General features: G+C 39.3%; 6 protein-coding genes across 6 annotated transcripts; 2 read left to right on the forward strand and 4 right to left on the reverse strand.

The window, feature by feature from the left end:
- The first annotated feature begins 1,759 nt into the window (after positions 1-1,759).
- Positions 1,760-5,821, forward strand: LOC113695503 (O-fucosyltransferase 19). The gene is made up of 8 exons (XM_027214629.2): positions 1,760-2,762; positions 3,672-3,744; positions 3,821-3,891; positions 3,977-4,065; positions 4,172-4,307; positions 4,390-4,622; positions 4,718-5,194; positions 5,294-5,821. Exons 1-8 carry the CDS (start codon positions 2,226-2,228, stop codon positions 5,553-5,555), a joined length of 1,878 nt encoding a protein of 625 aa, XP_027070430.1. The 5' UTR covers positions 1,760-2,225; the 3' UTR covers positions 5,556-5,821.
- Positions 5,822-6,245: 424 nt separating this feature from the next.
- On the reverse strand, positions 6,246-9,011 carry LOC113695046 (fructokinase-like 1, chloroplastic). The gene is made up of 2 exons (XM_027214005.2): positions 8,071-9,011; positions 6,246-7,224 (listed from the first exon to the last, which is right to left on the reverse strand). Exons 1-2 carry the CDS (start codon positions 8,872-8,874, stop codon positions 6,532-6,534), a joined length of 1,497 nt encoding a protein of 498 aa, XP_027069806.1. The 5' UTR covers positions 8,875-9,011; the 3' UTR covers positions 6,246-6,531.
- A 1,050-nt stretch (positions 9,012-10,061) lies between these two features.
- On the reverse strand, positions 10,062-11,179 carry LOC113695291 (heme-binding-like protein At3g10130, chloroplastic). Its single transcript, XM_027214327.2, has one exon. It carries the CDS (start codon positions 11,030-11,032, stop codon positions 10,430-10,432), a length of 603 nt encoding a protein of 200 aa, XP_027070128.1. The 5' UTR covers positions 11,033-11,179; the 3' UTR covers positions 10,062-10,429.
- Positions 11,180-12,476: 1,297 nt separating this feature from the next.
- Positions 12,477-14,128, reverse strand: LOC113695287 (lectin-like protein LEC). The gene has a single exon (XM_027214325.2). The coding sequence runs from the start codon at positions 13,733-13,735 to the stop codon at positions 12,677-12,679; it is 1,059 nt and encodes a 352-aa protein (XP_027070126.1). The 5' UTR covers positions 13,736-14,128; the 3' UTR covers positions 12,477-12,676.
- Positions 14,129-17,960: 3,832 nt separating this feature from the next.
- LOC113695288 (uncharacterized) lies at positions 17,961-20,739 on the reverse strand. Its single transcript, XM_027214326.2, has 4 exons — positions 20,253-20,739; positions 19,359-19,537; positions 18,443-18,806; positions 17,961-18,278 (listed from the first exon to the last, which is right to left on the reverse strand). The coding sequence occupies exons 1-4, from the start codon at positions 20,667-20,669 to the stop codon at positions 18,198-18,200; spliced, it is 1,041 nt and encodes a 346-aa protein (XP_027070127.1). The 5' UTR covers positions 20,670-20,739; the 3' UTR covers positions 17,961-18,197.
- A 40-nt stretch (positions 20,740-20,779) lies between these two features.
- Positions 20,780-24,006, forward strand: LOC113695286 (uncharacterized). The gene is made up of 7 exons (XM_027214324.2): positions 20,780-21,536; positions 21,648-21,924; positions 22,194-22,397; positions 22,491-23,193; positions 23,356-23,462; positions 23,551-23,610; positions 23,703-24,006. The coding sequence occupies exons 1-7, from the start codon at positions 21,309-21,311 to the stop codon at positions 23,762-23,764; spliced, it is 1,641 nt and encodes a 546-aa protein (XP_027070125.1). The 5' UTR covers positions 20,780-21,308; the 3' UTR covers positions 23,765-24,006.
- Positions 24,007-24,012: the final 6 nt, after the last annotated feature.

Consider the following 24,012-nt stretch of genomic DNA (forward strand, 5'->3'; position numbering starts at 1 on the left):
AGTTGAATTCTTCAAATTTCTCAATCCAAATGTAGCCCAACCAAAAAACATTTCTTTTAATACTTCTTTAGAAAAAAAACCGCTGTCAAATCGCAATACTCCAACTCCATTTAACAAAAAAAAAAAAAGTGAAAAAGACGGAAAAATTTACTTACTCGTTTTTTTTTCCCAGAAGAAAAATTTACTTACTGGGAAAAGCTTTAATGTGGTTTGAATGGAGCAGGGTAGGCGGAGACGGTGGATGGATTTGGTGACGCGTGTACGGCGAGGTTGCCACCGCCCACTGGACACGCAACACAACAGTAGGGAGCGCTTGCTTCATTTCTTGATTAAGTCTTTCCAATTCGAATTCAAGTCAATTTTTGGCGTGGAAGTTCATATTATCCCATCACACGCTTTAGTTAGTGGAATCATCTATCTTTTAATTATTATCACTAAGAAGACTCTTTACTCGGTTTTCATCACATTTTAGGCCTTGTTTGAATCGTCATTTTTCATCCAAAAAATTTTACGTTTTTTATAAATATATTTTCAATCATTTTTTTATCTCGCGTACATCAAATTATTATAATACATTTTTTTTTACAAAAATTTTAAAAAATAACAATTCAAAATAAAATCTTACTCTGGTCCATGTGAATTTTATTGCAACAAATATCCGTACAAAATCTGCCTTTTCAAGATTTATGCTTCCCAAGTGATTAACATGTAACATGCCACTCATTGTCCTCGCCTTGATGAATCATTAGATTCATATGTTTAAAACAATGCATAGGTTGCCGGTGGATGGCATAAAAGAAGACCCCATCCCCCGCCAAAAAAAAAAATAACTATCATCTAATAAAGTTAAAAAAAAAAAGTAAAGATAATAACTCACCATGTTTAATTAATTCTGTTATGCCATCCAAGTTATCTTTTGTCCTTTTATAAATATGTCTTAATCCATGAACTCTTGAACTTTGTGATGTAGCTTTTTCAAAAAAAAAAAAAAAAGAGAACTTTGTGATGTAGGAACTAGTTTAAATTTAGTCCTTATTTGATAGTCCAATTCAGCACTTAAACTTAATGAGTTCAAAGTTGAATATGTTAAGATGCGTTTGATAACCAACCTAAACTTAATAGGTTCAAATCTGAATATGTTAAGACGTACTATCAAACACACCATTAGGAAAAACATGAAGTAATAGACACAAGTTTTTTTTTTTCCTAGACTAAGTTTAATTAAGATAAAGATAATCTCCTTACATTCGCTGGAAACTTGTAAAAATTGATACAATCAAACACAACAAAATATCGAATTCTGCAGTACTACACCGATTTTTATATGCGTTGTTGCCTAGCTTTTTTTTTTCTCTTCATGTCATACGCTTTTATGCCTGGTATTTCTTTATTGTTTAATTTTCCCTAATTAATCTCTATTCTCAAATACGAACGTTGGAGAGAATTATAACATTTGTAATTGCCACTCCTTTTACATAAAAATAAAAATAAAAATAAATGATTTAAGCAGAAGAAAAATTGATAGGGTGTGAATATTAATTTTCGAAATTAGTACATGAAGCTAATTGCACTAATGCACGCAGAATGAAAGCGTTACCCAGTTCCTTCCGAGTTAATTGATTGTAAGTGCGCTTATCAATTTTGAACGAGCGAGCTCTCGTTCAAAATTGATAAAAGTAGTTGAATTTGTTTGGCCAGATTTTGCACAATAAAGGCTAATAAATTTGGGTCCTTCAATATTACAGACACCACCATACCCAAGTCCACATTTTTATGAAATTATTGTCCTTGAATGGCAAAGTTCGAGTGCAATTTCAGGTATAAGTTCCGCTGCCTATATGATATGATGATCTCAAGTAAGATGCATGGAGGAGAGCTCTTCTTTTCTCACATCACCAAAATTCTAATCGCGTTAGAATTTCAAATTCCATGTAACTCTCACATGTCAGCTATTTTTCCTTGGCTCTCTCCGTCGTCGTGAAAGCGTAGCCCCCTCCTCTCCCTGCTTTTCGTTCTGTACAACGTTACAGGAGAGAAAGAAGGGAAACAGCACAAACCAGACGACCCTCTTGTCCCATCTGTCCAATTGCCACCTCAAAGAACAAAGCAGTGCACGTAAATTCTACTAACTTCTATCTCTCCCTTCCTCTCGATTTTCCACTTCTCTTTGTTATTCCTTTTCTTCGACGACTTTGTTCTGGCTTCAATTCAAATTTTCCCGAGGAATGTCAAACGCAAGCGCCATAACCACCACCAATTCTGGGAGCGGAAGTCCCATACCCACCCATCGCCGGCGCGTTCCGGACTCGATGATGAGCGATTCCGACAGATTATTGGTCCATACACAGACTTCTTTCGACCGTCTTCAGGTTGGTTGTGCAGGCGACGAGGAATATTGTAATTATAACAATGGTTCTCCTGCCCACAACCTTCATCAACATCTACACTACCACCATTTGTTACGTAAAAGGGTCACGAATTTTTTCGTGGTTTTCCATAACTTGTTGCATTCTCTGGGATCCAAAAAGAATTTTGCGCGTACGCTTATCAGTTTGCTTATGGTTTTGGTGGTGGCATCTATATTTTTGAAGTATTCTGTATTGGATGCTAGTCTACATGACCAATCCAAGAAGAGAAAGGATGATTTTCCGATTATTCAGAATATGAAGACCAGCTTAGCTCGTGATCAGCATGTTATAACAGAATCGGCGGTGGCCTTATCTGCCGGACTTCTCCATAAAAGGCAAATGGTTGAATACCCTGTAAGTCCCATGTCAAATGTTGTACTAAATGATGCGTCAAATTCCAGGTTTATCCGTCTCTTGCACTGCTTACGCAACTATCTCTTTCCAAATAGCATTTGTCAGTCAGTTTGAAGATTCAGCTCTTTTTTTTTGTCTTTTTGGCACATTTCGATCAAAATCCATCGGAAATTCCTCAAAAGTCTCTGAATCACTGTAGTTGTTGCGAAATAGGATTGTAGGTGTTTAGTTTCCGTAGCAGCCTTCTACTCGGCTTCCATTGGGTTGGTGGGGTGCCTCCTCTTCCTCTCTCTCGTTAACAATTTTGACCCATGACCAAAGAAAAGAATTGTAAATTGTAAATGGGTACAGCTGATTTGGCGGCAACCCATTGAGCGCGTAAACGTTGAATCCTGGCTTAGTTGCCTTTGACCATGATTTCTTGTACGGCTGCTTCTCTAATCATTAGTTTTACCGTTGTCGCCATTTATTCCCTTCTAACGGCTGATACTTGAGAGTTTACTACTTTACTTGGCCGTAAATTTTCTTTTCCTTCAGTGGACCAGCCAATCTTTCTTTTCCTTTTATGGGGCTCTACTCATTTTTCCTTCAGTGGCCGTAAATTCATAATTCTTTTCTTTTCCTTTTATGGGGCTCTACTCATTTTTCCTTTTCTAAATTTTTTTTTTTTGGGGAGTTGGAATGCTGCAGTATGGAGTCTGACCTATTCAAATTTGGAGGATTCGTTAGTAATAGCAAACTGAATCTTGTAGCCAGTAGTAGCAACCCGTAAACTTCTTTTTTTTTTTTTTTTTTTTGTCATTGGATGATGCTAAGGCTAGCAGGTTAGTTTACTTTTCTCAGTCGGATGTTGTAATTGTAGATTGAATTATCATTCAATATAATTGCGAGTTGAATTTTCTGTAACAGGTTCCGGAAATATGGGTGAAGCCAAACAGTGATAACTACTATCAATGCATTGGTCGGCCGAGGAATCGAATAAGTAAAGTCCGGCTTTATATTTTGATAGCATGTGCCCTGCAAAACAGCAAGTTATAAGTTATTACTAAATCTTTCAGGGACGGGATCGGAAACAAATGGCTATATTCTAGCTCATGCTAATGGAGGGCTAAATCAAATGCGAACAGGAGTGAGTCGATAGTCATTCGATCTTAATGTGTTCTCAATGTTAATTTTAGCTTATGCAAAATGATGAATATTTGATGTAAACGCAGATATGTGACATGGTTGCAATAGCAAAAATTATGAATGCTACTTTGGTTCTTCCTTCTCTTGATCACAAGTCATTCTGGACAGATCCCAGGTATATATTTAAAGATACATATAACGTTTTTCATCACAAGCAATTTTTGTTTGAGCCCGGTACATTTCTTTGCTTTATTGAACATTTTCCTGTTCTTTTCTTGCAGTGATTTTAAAGATATTTTTGATTGGAAGCATTTCATTGGCACATTAAGAGACGATATTGAGATAGTAGATTCTTTGCCACCCCATTTGGCATCATCAGTTAAGCCCCTTCCTAAGGCACCTGTTTCTTGGTCCAAGGTAGGGAACCAACAATCATTGAAATCTCTGCAAGTTCTGGTCCAGATTTCTTAAAGGAAAAAAAAAAAATTTTGTTTTGCAGCCTAGTTACTACAGAGGAGAAATTCTTTCCTTGCTAAAGAAACACAAGGTAATCAAATTCACCCACACGGATTCACGTCTTGCCAACAACGGCCTTGCGCCTTCCATTCAGAGGCTTCGGTGTCGGGCAAATTACGTGGCTCTCAGATACACAAAAGAGATTGAGGAGCTTGGGAGAAAATTGGTTGATAGAATTAGAAGTGATGGCGAACCATTTATTGCGCTTCATCTGAGGCAAGTATTTTCACAAATCTGTGTGTGATAACTTAAGCTTCCCAAAAAATTTCGGCTTTTTAGTTAGTTACCAAGAGGAATAATGTGGAGCGCAGGTACGAGAAAGACATGCTTGCATTCACCGGTTGCAGCCACAATTTGAGTAGAGAGGAGGTTGAGGAGCTTCGGCGCATGAGGTACGATGTGAAGCACTGGAAAGAGAAAGAGATAGACGGCGAAGAAAAGCGACTCCAAGGAGGCTGCCCAATGTCTCCGAGGGAGGCGGGTCTCTTTCTCAAGGCCATGGGTTATCCATCAACCACAAGAATATACATAGTTGCAGGAGAAATCTATGGGAATAATAGTATGGATGCATTCCGGGCAGAGTACACAAACGTTTTCTCGCACTCCACTCTTGCAACAGAGGAAGAGTTGGAGGAACTAAAACACTATCAGAATCGTCTTGCTGCTCTGGATTACGTTATAGCTCTTCAAAGTGACGTCTTTGTTTACACATACGATGGGAACATGGCAAAGGCTGTACAGGGCCATAGAAGGTTTGATGGGTTTCGAAAGACGATAAATCCTGACAGGTTTGTCAATACTGCTGGCTATTTTGTACTTCACGTTCAGCGCCTTTTTGTTTTTTTTTGGGCGTTACTAAATCTTCTCAGCATTCTGCTTCTTTTCAGATTCAATTTAGTTAGGCTAATGGATATGTTGGATGTGGGCACGTTATCATGGGAACAGTTTGCCTCGGAAGTCAAGAGTTTACATGAGAACAGGCTTGGAGCACCATATATTAGACAGGCGGGAGAATCACCAAGATTAGAGGAGAACTTATATTCTAATCCGTTTCCTGGATGTATTTGTAATGTATCTCGAGAACAAGAAAGAAGCCAACATCATCACCGAAAATTTATTACTAGTTCAAGAATAGCATCACAGAGATAGGGCTCATAGTTGTTTTTGAGTGTAAATAATAATTTCAATCGTAGAGCATAAGATATAAAACAGAGAGTGGTGGGCTGTGCAAGAAGTAGCAGCAATGCGATTCGGGCCCTTCATGATTCAATTTTGGAGGATACGGTAGAGGGAGAAATTCCTTTTTTTTTTTTTGGATCCCATTATGAGAGGCACTGTAAAATACGGAGTACAGATATTCTTTCATTTATTGATTTTGTCCTTGTTTTGGCCTTGTCAACTCAATTTTTTAGTTACACGTTTACTGTCATAAATACGTTCCTGGTCACAATAAAGAAAATCTGCTACAGAAAACTCATCATCCTCCGACTCCAAGAAATATAACCCGAGAATCCATAAGAAACGGATTATAACTAATGCAAGTCCATCAGTTTTGGACCAAAACTTGGGGTTCTGCAGTCAATACCAGAAAATTGCAATATACAACAATAACAGAGGGAGGAATGAACGGAAAAGCAAATTATACACCCACATACCCTAAGAACTGCAACAACGGGGAGATTTGATGATGAAGCGTAAAGAATTATTGCAGGCAAAGAAGATGGTCGTTGTTAAATGTCTAATAGTATAAGGAAAATCCTAACACCAGTCTTATCACTTCTGGACCAGAAGCTTGGTTTAGCAGTCGATACCAGAAGTTGCAATAGGAACAAATTCTGCTTTAGGATCACATCAATGGACCAACAAGTGAGATCCATGTATTTGTATAAACTTCGCCCACAATGTCATTTGATACTTGAGTCAATTACCAAAAGAAAGAACCACGGCATCATTTCAATGGTCCTTTAAAAATCTAGGTGTTGGACAAAGTGGTCCGATAGAAACAACAAATCTAACTAGTGGACTCTCACAGACCGAATTCTTGGTGTTTCTAACTCCAGATTACAGCAAGATCTAATAGAAAGAAACTAGAGTATTTTGCTCGTTGACATGACTACTGCCGATTTTACCACATTGATGGCACATAAACCTGCTCTTTCAGATTCTGAGTAGCACTTTCTGTGGGAAAACCGCGTACAGCTCCTATAGTCCACTGTGATATTATACCAGCAGCAATAGCAAAACGAAGCTGCCTCTCCAAAATATCCTGATTTTCAAACATCTCGGATACAGTTGTTAGCTTTCTCATAATTGCAGCCACAACAGCATCACCAGAACCTGTTCTATCACAAGTGAATGGTGTTATTAGCACATCTTCTGTGCCAACCACAACCCCATCAAAAGAAGGAGCATAGTAATGTATCCGAAGTGTTCCGTCTGTGACAAACAAAAGCTTCAACCCATCATGCCATAATGGAGAGATTTCTTCGCGAGTATAATGATAATAATCTCGCAGTTTACTTGTTTGTTCAAAATTCTCAGCATAGTACTGAGGCGTATAATTTCTTCTCCTCTCATAATGTTCTTCATCTAAAAGAAACTCGAGCTCTTGCTTTGAGACCTCAATGATATCTGCTTGTTCCCAGGCTTTCTTGAGCACTTCCCTGGTCATATCACGTGACTCCCATAGTGGCAATGGGAAATTTGGGTCAAAAAAAACCAATGCACCGAACTTTTTAGACCATGAAATTGCTCTAAAAAGAGCAGAATGCATGGAAGGACAAGTTAAGACTTCAGAATTAAAATGGAACATTCTAGCCTGAAAAAAAAACAAGAAGAAAAACTAGCATCAATATTAGTCACTAAACTTTTTTTTCTCTTAAAACTTTGTTCTAGTTCATTAATTGTTTCAATCAAATTCACCTCATAATTCATAAACACTTTCTAACCATAATAAACAAATTCAGTATTAAAAGTGTATTCCCAGTGCCCAAAGTTTGACTACTTCAAGACAAATCGTCTGGGATCAAGAATACAGCAGTCAGAAGAGAGAAGAACCTTCTCTAAATCAGTGGTAACGATAAGAGCACGGACAGAAATAGTTCAAAATCAACACACTAATGGATCTTATCCCTGCGTGCAGATTTCACTAGCCACTCCAAGTTGACCTCTCTATCACATAATCTGTTAGCAGAATTCGTAAGAGTATGGACATAATTAGATTTATCCCAGAATTGCCCATTCTAAAACTTGATCTGCACGAGGATATAATGGTTACTTCAAATTAGAAAAACTATCCGGGTAGGGCAGAGATTGTCCTCTGTTTCATAGAATCTCCAATCTAATAGCCAAATGTACATAAGTACATCCATTTTCCTCTGTGCAGACAACAGACCTTTGTTTAAAGGCAACAATGCAATAAGATAACTAACATTCTTAATCCAGCAAAGCCAAGATAAAGTAAAAATAAGGCAACGGGGGTTGAAGCATCCTGTACTGGGACAGCGCCTAATCAACTAATGAAGAACATAATTGATTAAGTAACTAGTAAACCATAAATCGACAATTAATAAAGTAAAAAATTCCTTCATTGCTATGTTGTATATAGGAGAAAAACATCCTAACATCCTCTTTTTTTTTTTGGTTGTTTAAATTATTCTTTTACCTCTTTGAGCACGGCAAGATTCAGTTCGGAGCTTAGTAACGAATCCTCTGCAGATTCTTTCACCTTTTCCATCCTCATTTTGCCATCATTATCGTGCTTAATTTTCATATAGGCACAGGCAGTCCTCACATTGCTGTCGAATTTCACTGCCCTCGTCTGCACCTTCTCAGTATTCATAAGCAACACCATCTCTCTTCCAAATTCATCATCCCCAACCTTCCCCATAAAAGCAGCCCTCCCACCAAGCCTGGCGTGAGAAACAGCCACATTGGAAGGCGGTCCGCCAGGAGACCTAACAAACTCTGGAGGGTTCCACTGCAGCATTTTCCATTGAGAATAGATATCCGGGTGCATTTGCTCCGGTGCCACTCTTATGGTGGGCACAAACTCCTTCTGGGCTGCCCCAAAACAGCAGATTAGAGGCGGGTACTCGTACGGGAAATCAATACCATCATCATAGTAATCAAGCTCCTCCTGTTTATCGGTTACAGGTACATCATTTTGGGTGTTCTGTGGTTGGCTTTTCCGAGGTCCTCTGGGTCTTTTTGTCGTCGAGGTTGCGGAAGACGAAGTGGTGGTGGTGGACCGAGCTTTTTTGCGGCCTCGGCGGGAAGGCTTTGGCGGTTCTGCGGTGGTTGGATCGTCATCTGAAGATGATTTGGGTGGCAAGAGTTTGTGAAAAGTTCTAGCTTCAGGAATGGGGACCAGCCAAATGGTAGAAATTTGGAAATGGGCTAGTGAGTTTGAGGCAAATGAATGAGAGTTTGGGAGAAAAGATGGTGTACGAAATGGAAGGGTTGCCATGGTTCGGACTTGCAGTTTAGGGTTTATCCATTTGCGATTCTACAAATTTTCCTAACTATCTTACCCAACAAAAAAAAAAAAAAAAGGGGAAAAAGGGCTAACTATTTTAAAGGGGTTTGTTGTTTCAATTCTGGCGCTACTTCTGCTTGGTCATCATCCACCGAACCGGTTCAGAATGAACTATTTAACGGGCCAAGTTGACCATCCTGGTGGTGTTCTCATATCATATGAAAAGACTAATTTACCTTTACATTTCGTTTCATGGAGTAATATATATATATTTTTGGTTATCTTTTTTGGTCTTTACTGCAATACAAAAAATCGCATAATATAGCAAATCAAGCTGGAGTTGATCTTAGAAATAGCAATGAATCATATACCAAATCAAATTTTTTTTTTGTCAAATGATATACCAGTTCAATTCGGCATAGCTATTTTTTGCATTTTTACAGAGTGAAAGAATCGACAAATGTTAGGTCAAGATTGGAAAAAGCACGCCTCAATTTAAAGAAAAATTTGCCTAATTTGTTTACATTGAAATTTTAATGGTACTTTATCCATTTCTATGAACGTTGAGGTGTGATTTTTGTGAACACCTATAATCCAATTATCATTCTTGTAATTAAAATAACAACCCTAAAAGAGGCGCAAACCTTAAAAAGTACGTACGGATGCGTTGTGCATCCGTTTGATCCGGTGATGATTCAATCTCCTTTAGTTATCCTTGGACCTGTTCAGGTCCCCTCCCTCTAATATAGAATAGTATAGTATAGGTCTAATATAGAATAGTGTAGCGTAGGTCTGTCATATCCAAAAAAAAAAATTAAAAAATTAAAAGGAGCCGTAGACTGAACCGTACTCCGGGCCTCTTTAGGGTAAGGTTAAACTGACGGACACAGGTTAACTTGCAAGATAAAGAATTTTAAGTATACAGCAGGTTATCTTTCTTGGCTCTGTGCCATTACCAGTTTATGGCAAATAGCAGCTCGTGTCATTTTGCAGCTTTCTTCTAATCGAGCAAAATTCCTGTCCCAGCCCTTTTCTCAACGAAGAAACTTGTACGTATATTAGAATCCTTTTATTCTCGACGACATGTATTGTAGTAGTTTAGTAACTAATAATAATACCGCCATACAAAACATAATAGTAGCATGGACATGGCATGGAACCGATCCGATGGCATTAGATTTTGTGAATGTAGTTACCATTTCCATTGCTGCTTTTCATACAACTGATGATCAAGAAAAAGGCAAATGCAGCTAATACAACAGCTTCACATAATTTTGAATTTTGATGATATCCTCATTATAACATAAAAAATAAAGACTACTACTAGCGGTACTTTAACACACTGAAAGTACTACACAGAGCCAGATTACTTTTCAGTTATGCTACCACCACGGAAACTAGTACTAGTAGATGAATTTGCCTGCTTCCTTTTTTGACCCCCCGATCAAGTTCTTTCTTTATTTTAGTTTATTCCCTTCTGAATCAGGAGGGATTATCAGAGAGCTTGTCTGAAACTGAAGACAGAAAAATCAACAACATGCAGGAATCACTCGACGGGAACCATGACTTCATTAGTCCTCAAAGGGGGCAAGGTCCAAGGCGGATTGTACCTGGCCAATTCATGTTCCCCAGTGACCTTGTATCCATCCCTCTCCAAACACCTGTTCAAATTCTCCACCTTCTTCTTTACGACGTCCTCCCTTGCCGCCCCGCTGAACCTCACCACCCCAAACTTCCTCTCTCCTTCTTCCTTAATCACCACCCTCTCATCCACCGGCTTCGGAGCTTCTTCCGCCTTTGCATACTTGGCCGGCAATATAAATTGCATCGTCACCGACTTACTCTGCCCCTCTCCCCCGTTCTTGGTCACAACCGGTGCGGTCATGGCTATCTTTTCTGAAGCTTTTGTGATCACCGGAGCCGTCATCGCGATCTTCTCTGGCTTGGTGTTCTGGGGATTGCCCACCGCGCCTATATAGTTAGCAAGGAGAATGAATCCACCATCTTCGTCGCCCTTGAATTGGGTGGGGTCGTAGGTCACCTCTGCAATTACAGACGGGAAGTATTTGCGGATTTCGTAGTCTGCTGTGGATTGAATTACCTCGTATTTGGGTGTTTCCACGGTAATCTTTCCCAGAATCAGACCCATCTCCACGAATTATGAATTGTTTGGCAGTGAAAATGAAGAGTTTCGTATTATTGAGTATTGGAGCCTCCAACCAGACACATTTTATAGGGGTAATAGAAGAAAGGGGATAGGAATTGGACGTGGACAGAGTCACAGAGGGAGGGATCCTTCTCGGAATTTTATTTTTATCTTAAAAAAAATTGTTACATTACGTGAATAATTACCTAGAGGCAAAAAGATAAAGTTCAATATACTCACAAGACACCACTAACTTGCTTGACCGAAAAAGGAAATGCTGCTAGTATTTCTTAGTAATAACTTGTGGTTGAAATTGAGGAGACATGCATGAAGTTGTTTTTGCCACGATTTGGAACTCAGGCCCATAAATTGCATTATTGGCCATAGTTCGTCAATGCAATTATGAAAATTTGCCGTGTGTCTTAATTTTTGTACCACTCTCGTATAGGAGCTTCGAAAAGATAAAAAGAGAAGGGACAATGAAAAAATAAACACAAAAGAAAGTCAAATGATTTTAACACTCTTAACATGATTTTATATATTGGTTGATCCTTGACGGGTTTCGTTTCTTTCGTACATTTATCATTTGCAGACCTTTTTCATTTTTTTTATTTTTAAAAATTTTGGGTTTTAGTCTGTCCACATGCAATATAGCCAATTTGCAAATTGCAGCATAACCGATAATCGGACCAATTCACGACGCATTACTTAGATCGGTTAAAAATCAGTAAATTTTGATTTTCTTTTTATATAGTGAAAAGTACATTTTTAGCACCGATATGAATTCTAGTACATTAAACATGAATATGGGTTTTTTTTTTGGTATAACCAACAGGTATTCGCATCCGTTTTACGATTTACAATTAATTCTGTTCGAGTTGGATTGGATCTCTTACTGGAGAAATTCTCCCAACATTATCTTTTCCATTCCCATATTTCGAACCCGATATCTCATGATTAAGAGACACAAGTCCCTTCGGTTTGCACCAACATCCCTTAGTAAACATCAACATGGTGAGGTGCTCCAACGTCTTTCTAGTATTTTGTAACAGTTAAAGAAAAATATATAGGCGCAATACAAGCAGGAGAAGGTTGCGAAGCGAAAACGAACATAACAATGCAATTTCAACCAAAGAGAGTAAATTAGGTCCTACGTGCCCAAAAGAAATTAAGACCCTGCAATTTGTTAAACTATAGTTGATTGAAAGAAACAAGTCCAAGACAACTGGATTAAGGCCTCCATTTAGAATTGTCCTTGCCCCTCTTTTTCTCTCTCGTCGAAGGGCAATTTCTCCAATTAAAAACCATAGCGGACCCTAATTGAACCTTGAATGCATACGGAAGGAAGACTTCAGCTGTCAGTTTTCAGAACGAAGCACCAAGATCATTAGCATTAAAGATTCTGAAACTATCGAAGATTAGCAATCAGGGATGGGTAACCACTGGATCATCTAACGTCTACGAGGCCTTAACCCATTTTATAGATCATATACAGAAGTAGCTCTCAAATTTCATCAACTAAATGTGAAGCTGTATTTTGATGATTGATCATGAAATTACAGCCATGCAATAATATTACAGATACCAGCACAAAAATTTAGCAGGATTTACAAACAAACTGATAAGAACTCGACTGATTTCACCTAGTCAAGCACCTAGTTGACTCTTACCATCTCTGATGGGTTTCGCGTACTCAAACCCCACAGGTCGCACTACATAATCCTCTGGCACCACAGGACGCTTATAGCCCAGTAGAGTCCATAAAAACAACACAAGCAATGCCCCCAAAGCTCCACATCCAGTGCCAAACATCAGCGCTGCAAGGATTCTCAAGGCACAATCACTTTTCTCATGGACCTTCGGCTCTTTTCTCCTCTCCACAAATGCGGCAGGATCCAACGGCTCCGAGTGCATCCAATTTGGAATACTCCTGAGCTTCAAGCTCCATGAATACAAATTACATTTATGTGACGAATTCCCACTTGCTGAGCTTAAGCTAAAAAGCACTTCAGCTTTGTCCCACATTCTTGACAAGTCAACGGTGTAGAAAAGTAATGGGTTTAGAGGTTTTATTTCACCTAATTTAGCCAACCTCACTTCTAATCTCTTTGAATTTGCCTCGTAATCAATCCAACTCTGCAGTTTCTCCCCACTGCTCAAACTCGAATTAACAGATGAAAAATTGCTAATTTTCACAGAAATAAGACTAGCTAAGCCAACCCCAACATTATTTCCATTGACATCACCGTACCTGTTATTCCTTGAAGTTTCAAATTCAACAGCAAGGAACTTTACTTTGCTCCCGGCAGCCAAAACTCCAGATGAGCCACCGTTAAACACATGTACTGGATTACCCATAGGAGACATCGCAAAAGCTAAACCATCCCCATTTTCACTTGACAAGGAAAAGACAAAGTTCATAACAAAAGACACCATCTTTCTTGAATTACGTTCAAAAAGCTTAATGGGTTCTTTATACAAGACTGTCCCAGCACTAGGAGCAACTGAACCAGATAACTGTACTGACTTATCATGGCCGCTAACAAACTTAGCATCACCATAAAAAGCAAACAGAGACTCAAAGTTTGGACCTTTATCAACTTTTTCGGAAGCAAAGGAGACGTTGAAGTCGGCATATACAATTTCGAAATACAGGAGGAGGAGAGCGATAGCTATCAAATACCTGGAAGCTGAAACGGAGGTCATTTCTCTTGACCTGAGATTGGAGGCTGCACTTTGTCCGTTGTTGTGGATTTACTGGGGAATATTCGGTGAACCCATGAATTAAAAATATGGAGATGAAGGTAAAACCAGTTGAAAGTTTGGGGAATTGAGAAGGGATGGAAGCAGGAGTGCTGGGTCGCACATGGACGTGGACTTGAAGGTTGGGAAAATTAAATACGTTTAACCACCTGGGTTCTGCACTGCAGCCTGTGTTGGGTTCACTTTCTGTGGTAGTTGCTGACAAGGGAATATAATAGTGTGGGATCTTTTTAGGAATATGTCCTCGTCTTTTTCTCAATTTGCAAAGGTAGTCCCTGATCTGCACCTTTTGCTTTCAACTTTGGGGGTCAAATGGAAAGAATCTTTTACGCTCGCTTCTAAACCTTTTACTGGAGCCTGGAGGGCAGGTAGCAGAGAATGTAATAATTAATATTTGGGAAAGCTATATACTTTACGTTTTGAGGGGATCTATTTTACGAGTCAAAAACTGAGCAGGACTTGTGGAGTGGTAAGAAGACCACTGCAATCCAGAGGCGAATATAGGTTCTCTGCAATCACTACTCTGATTGCAGAGTGCAGTTAGTGTTAGTGCTGGAGATGTGTTATAGTCGAATTTGATGGAAGCAATTGATTGTGAAGTACAATCTGTAATGAGTAATAAAACTTCTTGTAATTTTACGCGTTGCTGCATCCCCGTTTGGATTGCATTTTCTATCATTTTTCATGAAAAAATTACTATAGCGATTTGATATATGTGAGAGAAAAAGATAATAAAAAAATGTAATCACGAAAAACGACGCAATTTTCTCACAGAAAATGACAATCCAAACACAACAATTTTTTTTTAACAAACGCATCGGCATCACTGCCTTAGTTCTATATTTGTTATTTTAGTATCTATATATAATATTGTGTTAATGTATACATTATTGTTCTCTACAGTGAAGACTGCCAAATCTTGAGGTTTTTCTTACCAACTAAGAAGATTTTCCAACTGCAAAAAGTGGGTAGGGTATAACAAATTATCCACTATCCAAAACTAAAGTAAAATGACGATTGCAATATGCAATAGATTTGAGAAAACAAAATCATGATCGGTTGGGTATCCGTGTTGAAATGCTGGAATGAGGAAAATAAAAGAGAAAAGCAATCCTGTGTTGGGGACAGAAAAGGAAGAATTAGATTCTGTGGAGTGGAGGCCAACATCTAAAAAGACTCTTTTCGAGTTGCAAAGCGAGGCGCAGATAAATGCAACCCAAAGACCAAGCCCTGTTGTTTAATTGACAAAGCACCCTTGCTGTGTAGTGCACTGAGCCAACACTTTTTTTTTTCTGGGCGTGGAAATGAAAGAAAAACAATTGTGCGCGTGCACTTTACAAGCTTACCTTTAGTTTATTAGGTATGCTTTTCATTATTATTTGTTAAGACTGAACGAGATAAATCAATCTACTGAACGATAATTGAATTAAATTTGATCAAGTAAAAACTCATCTAAGTTTAGTTCTCAACTGAAACTTTTAAATTTGACCCGAGCAACTTACGTATACAAAATTCAACTTACACTCGATGAAAGTTCGTTTGAGCTCGATTGGATAATTAAACAAGCTAAAATTTAACACAATTTGAACTCTTAAAAATTACAAGAGCGGAACTTTTCGTGCATTGCAGATTTGCAATGCATGCAAAGGACAGATACACAAAGCACGCGTCTTTATGCACACAGACACATTTTTGACAGCCATTGCAGAGAGTGGACCAATGCCTCGGAAGAAGACGACTCGCTGACACTCATACTACAACGTACTTTAACGAACCTTCCACGAGTAGCGGTTGTCTTCTTCTACTACTACTAATTTTTTATTTAGAGGGAGGGGCTAAGGGAGAGATAAGTAGTGATAACGCACAGTTATATATATATATAAAAAAAAAATGTTTTTTTTCGGCCCGAAACAACTATTAGACAGACATATAATAGAGCTTCATGTATGCATATAAAGTAATGTTTGGATTGTTTATTTTCGTCAGAAAATATTGTCATTTTCGTGATCACATTTCTCTATCACATTTTTCCCTCACATATATCAAATCGCTACAGTAATTTTTCCATAAAAAATGACGGAAAATGCAATCCAAACATAACCTAAGAATCCTACTTAGTGCAACTAGTATATGTTCACTTGAAACTCTTTTATTGGTCAAGGAACAATTACTAAATATGTCTAGTTATAGTAATTGTTCCGAATCAACGATGTGTACATAGAGAATTTTGATTCTTTTATTGTTTAGGAAAAAATTATTAGATATATCTAGTAATTGCTCTGAGGTCAGAGTAAAATCAATATGTAAAATTGATATATACGGAGAGAATTTTGATAACCCAATCATCAACGTAGTTGGTACAACTTCAAATGACAGATGAGGCGTGGCAAAGATTCTCGTGAAACAACAATCGATATGTACTTTGCTGATTCCATGGATCGAATGTGCTCTAGCGGAGCTAGCTAGTACACTTCACCCCCCCCCCCCCCAAAACAAAAAAAAAAAAATTCCAATTTGTCGAGAAAAAGCCATCAATCAATTCCTTCTTGTCTGCTTGCAAAATCTTCTTTCCCCCGTGCCTTAGGGGTGAAATACTTACCTAATGGATACAAAATTTTTACACATCAAACATGCATGGAGGGCGGGTGGACAAACAGAGACAGAAATGGACGAAAGAAACTGAAATTGGCACGAAGAGATCAAAGTTATGGAATTGAAAGGGAGTTGTTTTTCTTTTTTTTGGGCCAGAGGGGAAAGGGGAGAGGGGGGGGGGGGGGGGGGGGCGCCATGGCGAAGTTGATTGCTAGCTTTGTAGTGGTGCTTGTTGATTTGTGAATTGCCATGGTACGATCACTGTTATAATGCTGTCACGCTAAAACCCCACCAGTACCATCCCCGCCCGATGGAAGCAGTCGTAGTAGTTAAGACACGAAGGAGGACATCAAACGAAACTGCCTTTTTTTTTTGGGGGTCCCCCAGGCTAGACAAGAGTGTAGATAGAACAAGGATTAAAGGCATATCTGTGAGTGGGCATGGGTTGGTAGTGATAGATCAAGCATCAATCTACAGCTAACAAGCATGCATGTGACCCTTTTTTCCCCAAGCTTCTTAATTGCATCCTCTTCAAAAGGGAAAGATGTAGCACGACTGCAAGGAGTTGCCTTTCTTCCAGAGATGATGTCGAAAAAGATCTCCTCTCGATTACCTAAAATTCCATTGCGTTTAAATGTTTGCAATTGCACTATGACAAATCACATGATCCACAGAAGCAATGTCTCCGTCAACTGCCTAGTAGAGGAGGCATTTCCATCCACCAAATTCTTTTTTCGCCAAGATAGTAGTTAACGAACAAGGTCCTAGTAATTTATTGCCATATTGCCACGCTCTCCATTCCTTTATGTAGATGAGAACGCCAGGAACACACTTGTCCAACTCTCTCTTTTACAACTCTATTTGCACCTTTCTTTGAGAGAAAAGTTGGCCAGAGCCAGATCGACAATGTCTAATCATCATAACATAGCCTCATGCTTCAGGTCTAAAATACCAAATAGTACAGTCAACACAGCGAAGCGACCTCCAGCTTTTACTACAGCGTGCAAATAGAGTTCCACTTTCCACGAACTGGAGCAAATTAATTCACCAACCTAATGATGCAGGTAAAGGTGTACTAGCCGAGGTTTAGAGCCTTGGTCTAGTGGCTGCAAAGGAGAAGCCTTGTCGTGGTCATTGAATGCAAGTGTTGGGTTAAGGCATGAAGAAAACATGAGATGGAATCACCAATTGCGCACATCAGTCAATGATCATCCCGATGACTTATCCATTAGACCTCAAAGTTTTTCATATACTTCTCTAAGCCATTGTAGAACAGCAGCTTGATATGTTTCATCATCCACAACCTCAAGATAACCGAATAACGAAATAGCATAAAGGAAATCATTGAAGGGAACAATATCATATAGAACTTAGAATAGGAAAATGGAAAAGATCAAGCCCTCTTTCATCATCCACACAACCTCAGAAAGTCGAAGTTTCGTTCAATTTGCTTAATGCGTAACAAAGAAAGAACAGAAGAAGTTAAGTAAAAGAAGAATTGCTTAGAATATTTTTCAGATGGATCTTGATTCAGAAACTCATTACTTAATGCAAATAGATGAAGTACAGGCGGGAATACTCAAGTCAAAAAGACATTGTGTAAATTGACTTTGTCACAGCAATTTGGCTTACAGTGAACATATGTGCTATCTGCTATTCTATTTCATAAGCATTACATTGAGCTAGGCACAATGTGCCCATGCATCTGTATAGTATGGGAGGCGGGAGTGGTATGCTACTACCCAATGGACAACAATTATTGTTTGTTGTTAGCAAACATACAACCTTAAAATTTGATGCCCAGCTTCAGAAATCAATTTTTCTCAGCTACAATCTCTTTGACGTCCAAGTCAGCTAAAGTTTCTTTGCCAAACAAGGTAAAGCTAACAGTCGCCTGTATATCCAAAACTAAGTTCCATGAAGTAGAATGAGGTAAAAAAAAAAAGATACAAAAAAACCCAACCTCCCAGAATGTATATTGTTCAAATCAATGTCCTTGTTCGAGGCATACTTCATAAAATAAGGTACTCAAGACTTGAGAGGCAGAAATTTACATACCAATGCTTTCTTCTTATTGAACTTCTTAAGGATGCCTGAAAATCCTGCAAACGCCCCAGAAACAACTTGAACTTTTGAGCCTGGCACAAGAAGTTTAACACTGTTTCCACCTAATTGAAAACCTAAAGGAGGCTTCGTAGTTTTTCTTGATCGACCTTGAGCCTCCACAGAGGTATTAGATTCTACGTCATCTAGTGAGGCTGGAAGGGCATCCAAATTTAGCTTCTCAAAATCTGATGTTCTGTGACCTTCATGTTCCTCCAAGAAAGCTTGATCTGCTTTATCCTGTTCCTCCTTAGCTTGCTTGTATATTGCTTCAATGTCTTCAGCATCTACTGGCCTTGGTTTGTTAATCTGTCGCTTTCTGCATACAAATAGATCATACCACTGACTCAAAATGGAGTAGAGAGCAGAAATAAATGGGATGTGCTCTTGAATTAAGTAAGAGAAAACTGATGGCTAGCAGTACACCATTGTGGTGGAGAAAACTAAGGCATCATATCACTTGGCTCATCTCAGGGCTGAGAATGCAGAGCAAACAGACTACACTTCAAGCAGATTTGGCTGACACTACCATATTTACCCTCTGGAGATCCATCTTGATGGAACAAACTGAGAGTCACAGATCAAATCTGGACATAAGGAAATGTTGTAGAAAAAGATAGCTTATTTACAGGATCTATGAGGATGCTGACACAGTTTTCCAGCCAAACTATGATCGGCTACAGTATCACTTTGCAATTAAGTTAGCCAGATTGTTTCCCATTTGGAGAGACAAAAATATAATCTACTTGAACGAGACTCAGAAGTCTTACACTATTCTAAACATGAAGAAAAAGAAATCTTTGAAGTTATCTAAGAGTGACATGGATTTTGCGAACAAAACAGCAGGATAGGAATGGTAGCAAAAGCTTACGTATTTCCGACCTTGGATCCAACAAAGCCTCCAACACCATCGCATTCTCTTATGAAGTCATGTACATCCTTGTTTAGTACACACCTCAAGAACACACACCCAGGGAAGAGGGCTTTTGGTTTGACTGAGATTGATCCGTTCTTCAATTTCTTCTTTTTTTGAACAGATGGAACATAAACCTGTGAATAGTCATCAAGAAGTTAGAAGAATAAATGCTTTGAACTACTTCATAAACAATGTCAAAGAAGCTTCTAATTGCGCTGCATTACATTATTTCCTGAACATTAATAAAGTTAAACTACAATCAAGAAAAGTTGCCAACAAATGAATGAAATGAATAGCAAAAACTCTGCATTGCATGTTAATCCCTGGGGCGCTTTCTCAAACCTCATCATGCAAGCAAGGTAGATGTACAGAAAAAAAAAAGGACTTTCTTCAGTGAAGCCAATTCAATTGACAAAAGAAAAACTTCACAGGGTTAAGGAATGAAAGTGAAGTGAAGTTTGGTGTGCTCTGACAAGGAGGAGGAGGAAAGCAGATTCAATACACCTTAAAATATGCGCCATGAATCTAAAAACAATGCCAAAAGGCAGTTCTCTATTTTCCGCTTCTTCATTTGACACAAAACATCTCTCTCCACTTCCTTGACAAGGTGAAGTAACTGACTGAATTGAATGTGTCAACGGGATATTCTAATCATGTTTCTTTATCAAAAGAAATGTTCCCAGACTCTCATTCAAGCTTCATATTTATGCCTATTTCCTAACCAAAGCTTTGTTTGGAATATGCCTATCTTAATGCTAAAAAGGGTCTGATGATTTGCTTCTCGTTTCCAAAGAATTCTAGATAAATCTACCAAACAAATCTCTAGCGTTAAACAAAAAATTAAAGAACCTTGAAGTCCAGGGCGGGAAAATTTCGGGCAAGGGCTCGGGCCAGGCGGTCAGCAGTGTCTTGACCCGAGACTCTGGAGACTCTGACGACCCACCATTGTGGACCCAACAAAGCGAGGTTATCAAGATTGAGCTCTTCGGTCCAAGAAGCGTAGCGCTTCTTGGGTTTCTTGACGAGCCTCTCCTCCACCTCTTCTCTCCAGTTGTAGGCGGCCTTGCTCTCTCTCCTCTCATTCCTCAGTTGCCTTCTCTCCCTGGCCGTTAGCTGCTTTTCAGTCACGGACTCTACAGTCGCCGAGATCGTGAAAGAAATAATGGGACTTCGGAGCTTATTGAAGGCTTTGGAGTAATGGGTGGACGGGGAAAGAAAGAGGGGGCAAGGACTCCATGTAAGAAGCCTTCGCTGCAGCTCTATCATCCCTACTATCTTGCTATTCAATCTCTTGGCACAGATGGTTTGTGTTTCTGCTATTTTGGTGTTTGTGTGGTTTTGGATGAGGCTAGAACCTGTCCAGATTTGCGAAGCCCTTTTGCCATTTGTTGTGGGCTGTCTAGAAAGGAGGAATCATGTATGTGGACTTGGCCTTTGTATGTTGCTAAAGTGCAGATATTTGGACTGACAAGAATAAGTGTGATGTTCTAATTGTAGAACGGAGCCTTGAGGCCCACAGCTCCGAATTTCCAAAACCCAAAACGAAGGCCCAACGCAGACAACAACTAATTCCATTTTACCGCCTCTTCAGCATCAACAAAAATGTTTTCAAGTAGCACTTCCTTTCCTTTGGGCGAAATTTTCAAATTGTCCCGCGGTTTTCCTCAGCATTAGCACTCACTCCGTACTCCTTACAGCACCATCATCCCTCTCAGATTTCACTTCACCATCATCCCTCTTTCGTACCTCTCTCTCTCTCTCTCTCTCTCTCTTGCTGTCTTATCTCTCTCTCCAAGCCTCCAACTGCGTCTTGGATCCACTACACACGCCGGTGGTGGGTTGGGGTTCCCCTCTCCGATTTTCTTCAAATTAAGCTCGTAAGAGAAGGGTGAAGACGCAAAAATCATGGGGAAGCAAGGCAATCATAATAATAATAACAATAGTAATACGAGTGGCGGTGGTAGTTATAGATCGAGAAAATCAGAAAACATGACGATTGGGAAAGGGAAGGTAACAGCAGTTCAGATCGCATTCATCGTGGACCGCTACCTCTCCGACAACAACTACGCTCAGACCCGCTCAACTTTTCGCTCCGAAGCCTCCAACCTCATCTCCAAATCCTCCGTCCAAGAGGTGATTCTGTTTCCTTTTCTCTTCTTTCTGTCTAAGAAATTAATTTTTACAGGGATGGGTTTATTGTTGTTGGTACTCCCTATTAATTAATTGTCAATGTTTATCATTTAGGCTCCAAAGAGTTTGTTGAGTTTGGGGGCAATGTTGGACGAGTACATCTGTCTGAAAGAGCAGAAAGTGAGCTTGGAGCAAGAACGGTTCCGTATGGAGCTAGAGAAAGTCCGGATTCATAATCTGCTCAAGGGTCTCCAAGATGCTATGAATGCTTTTAACGCCACTCCTCACGACCTTACCCCTGTCCCTCCGCTTCCTCGTCCTCCGCCTACATTCCCCACATCCAGGTTTATACCTCCCAACACTGACCAGCCGCCTTTTGGCTCCCCACCTGGTAACTAACAACCCTCGGCTTTTACCCTACTTTTATGCCTTACTACTAGTTTAAGCCACCATGTAGACTGCAAGAACCATGCTAATAAGTGTTACTAGACAGTATTGCATTTCGAAGTGTTTCATCTATTGATTGCTTGGAACTTAATTTGGATCTCTTTCAAGTACCTTTTCATGATTTCTTATAGAGGGTCAGTGAATCAGTATAATGTTTCTGAAACCAATAAAAGTGTCTTCGCTAGTAACCTCAAATATCATCTGCTTCCTCAGGTGGTTACCATTCTGCACACAAATCCCCAGCAGTGATCTCTACATCCAAGCCCTCCATCACAAGTGAAGACACCCCAAGCATTTCGAGTGATATTAGGAATCACCCTGTTATAAAAAGAAAAGGCTCAAAAGATGTCTCGGATGCTACTGTTACCGCCAAGAGGTCTTGCAGAGGTTCAACCAACAAACAGTTGCTGCCTAAAGGTTTTAGCTTTTTTTTTTTTTTAAGTCGAGCTCCCAAAAGCATTTATTTGTTTGATCCTACAAATAAGTACTGACAAGCTGTGTGTATTGCAGATGCTAAAGGTCATTCACAACCAAGCATGGCAAATAATCATCAAGTAATTTCTCCGAAACACCCTGTGGCTCAATCCCTACCTTGCCCCAATATGTTAAGGGGATCACAGGTTGAAAGGTCTAATGCTGTTGAAAGTTCACATGTCGTCAAGTGTTTGTTTAACCAGGCTGCTCAATCCCCAACAGCTAATTCTTCTGGTCCTAAAACACCTCCCTTGGAATCCTTCCCTCAAGCTGAGAAATCTGCTTCCCCATTGGAAATTTGTTCGATTACAACTTCCTGTAAGGATGTAACTCCTCAACAAATTACCTCCACTAATTGCACGATGATATCGTCGGAAACAATTCGAGTCAGCCCCACCAAGCAAATATCGTACCATTCAATTTCAAGTAACCAACACATTTATACTTCCTCACCTGTTAAGGCAAATTTAAAGAAGCCAATCAAGAGGGATCATGTTAAGGGAAGGCTGGACTTTGATGCTCCTGACAAGCATACTGCTTCAGAGAAACCAGATTGTAATGACATTCCATCATCTGAATGTGTCAACGAAGCGGACATTCTTGATTTGGATTTGCCTAGTTTAGATGCCTTGGAAAATATTAACCTTTCTGAACTATTAGTTGATTTTGATCTTGTTGATGAGGAAACTATTTATTCTACTGAGCCAGCCGGTGATTCCTCTCCTGACTCCACTTCATGGTTAGTTTTGATTTTTTGGCTTTCTAATGACAAAGATCTTCTTTGGTTTATCTTTAAAGAACTTTTCTTCTACCATATCTAGTACCGATTAGCTTCATCTCAGAATCATTAGTCCATCCTTTCAAAATGTCTTAATTGTTTACTTGATGTACATTGGTGCAGGTCACCAGGGAAATCACAAAAAGTTAATGTAGGTGCTAATCAAGTAATTACCCAGCTTTCCTCTACTGTAACAGAAATCCTTGCAGAAAAGGACACAACTTTATCAGGTAATGAAATGTTCAGTATGTAATCATGCTTGTCATCTTCAGTTCATCGTTCTGAACCAGTTTTCATCCCTTTCTTTTTGATTATCAGGTCCGGATTCTGTTACAACTGTTAAATCTGTAACTAAAACCATCAAGATTTTAAGTCCTGGTAACTTCTTTAACTGGGTTGTGGCTTTTGTCTTTTCCCACATTCTTGTCACAAGGCACAGAATGGCTAATAGTTTTCTTGTGATATGGCAGCCAAGGGTCACAGGAGCAGTTTGGATGGGGAAAATATGCGTGCCAAAACCAGACTGGAATAGGATAAGATGGACAATTAATTAGGCTGACTTGGTACCAGTGCAGCACTCACCACAATTGTTCAATATTCAGAATAGATCTAGAATTAACTGTCAGCTTTACATGTTAGACAGCACGTCCTTGATAATCTTCCAACATTTATAGGAAAGCACAAAATTTTTGCCAGTACCGTCTTTGGATGACTTGTTTTGTGGAATTAATCTCTAATCTTCACTTCTTGGGGATATCATCCCTCCATTTTGAATGTCAT

Source organism: Coffea arabica, chromosome 6e (genome assembly GCF_036785885.1).
Source record: "Coffea arabica cultivar ET-39 chromosome 6e, Coffea Arabica ET-39 HiFi, whole genome shotgun sequence".
NCBI classification, from domain to species: domain Eukaryota; kingdom Viridiplantae; phylum Streptophyta; class Magnoliopsida; order Gentianales; family Rubiaceae; genus Coffea; species Coffea arabica.

Bases quoted from the DNA above. Each gene is read 5' to 3' on its own strand.
- LOC113695046 (XM_027214005.2), bottom strand. From the start codon at position 8,874: ATGGCAACCCTTCCATTTCGTACACCATCTTTTCTCCCAAACTCTCAT. The intron at 7,225-8,070 runs GTAAAAGAATAA...TTTTTTTTTCAG, and splicing joins ATCTTGCCGTGCTCAAAGAG to GCTAGAATGTTCCATTTTAA.
- LOC113695288 (XM_027214326.2), bottom strand. From the start codon at position 20,669: ATGATAGAGCTGCAGCGAAGGCTTCTTACATGGAGTCCTTGCCCCCTC. The intron at 19,538-20,252 runs GTTCTTTAATTT...GACTATTCACAG, and splicing joins TTCCCGCCCTGGACTTCAAG to GTTTATGTTCCATCTGTTCA. The intron at 18,279-18,442 runs GTATGTAAATTT...TTGGATATACAG, and splicing joins TCAATAAGAAGAAAGCATTG to GCGACTGTTAGCTTTACCTT.
- LOC113695503 (XM_027214629.2), top strand. From the start codon at position 2,226: ATGTCAAACGCAAGCGCCATAACCACCACCAATTCTGGGAGCGGAAGT. The intron at 3,745-3,820 runs GTAAAGTCCGGC...TAAATCTTTCAG, and splicing joins TCGGCCGAGGAATCGAATAA to GGACGGGATCGGAAACAAAT. The intron at 3,892-3,976 runs GTGAGTCGATAG...ATGTAAACGCAG, and splicing joins TAAATCAAATGCGAACAGGA to ATATGTGACATGGTTGCAAT.
- LOC113695291 (XM_027214327.2), bottom strand. From the start codon at position 11,032: ATGGGTCTGATTCTGGGAAAGATTACCGTGGAAACACCCAAATACGAG.
- LOC113695286 (XM_027214324.2), top strand. From the start codon at position 21,309: ATGGGGAAGCAAGGCAATCATAATAATAATAACAATAGTAATACGAGT. The intron at 21,537-21,647 runs GTGATTCTGTTT...TTTATCATTTAG, and splicing joins CCAAATCCTCCGTCCAAGAG to GCTCCAAAGAGTTTGTTGAG. The intron at 23,194-23,355 runs GTTAGTTTTGAT...ACATTGGTGCAG, and splicing joins TCTCCTGACTCCACTTCATG to GTCACCAGGGAAATCACAAA.
- LOC113695287 (XM_027214325.2), bottom strand. From the start codon at position 13,735: ATGACCTCCGTTTCAGCTTCCAGGTATTTGATAGCTATCGCTCTCCTC.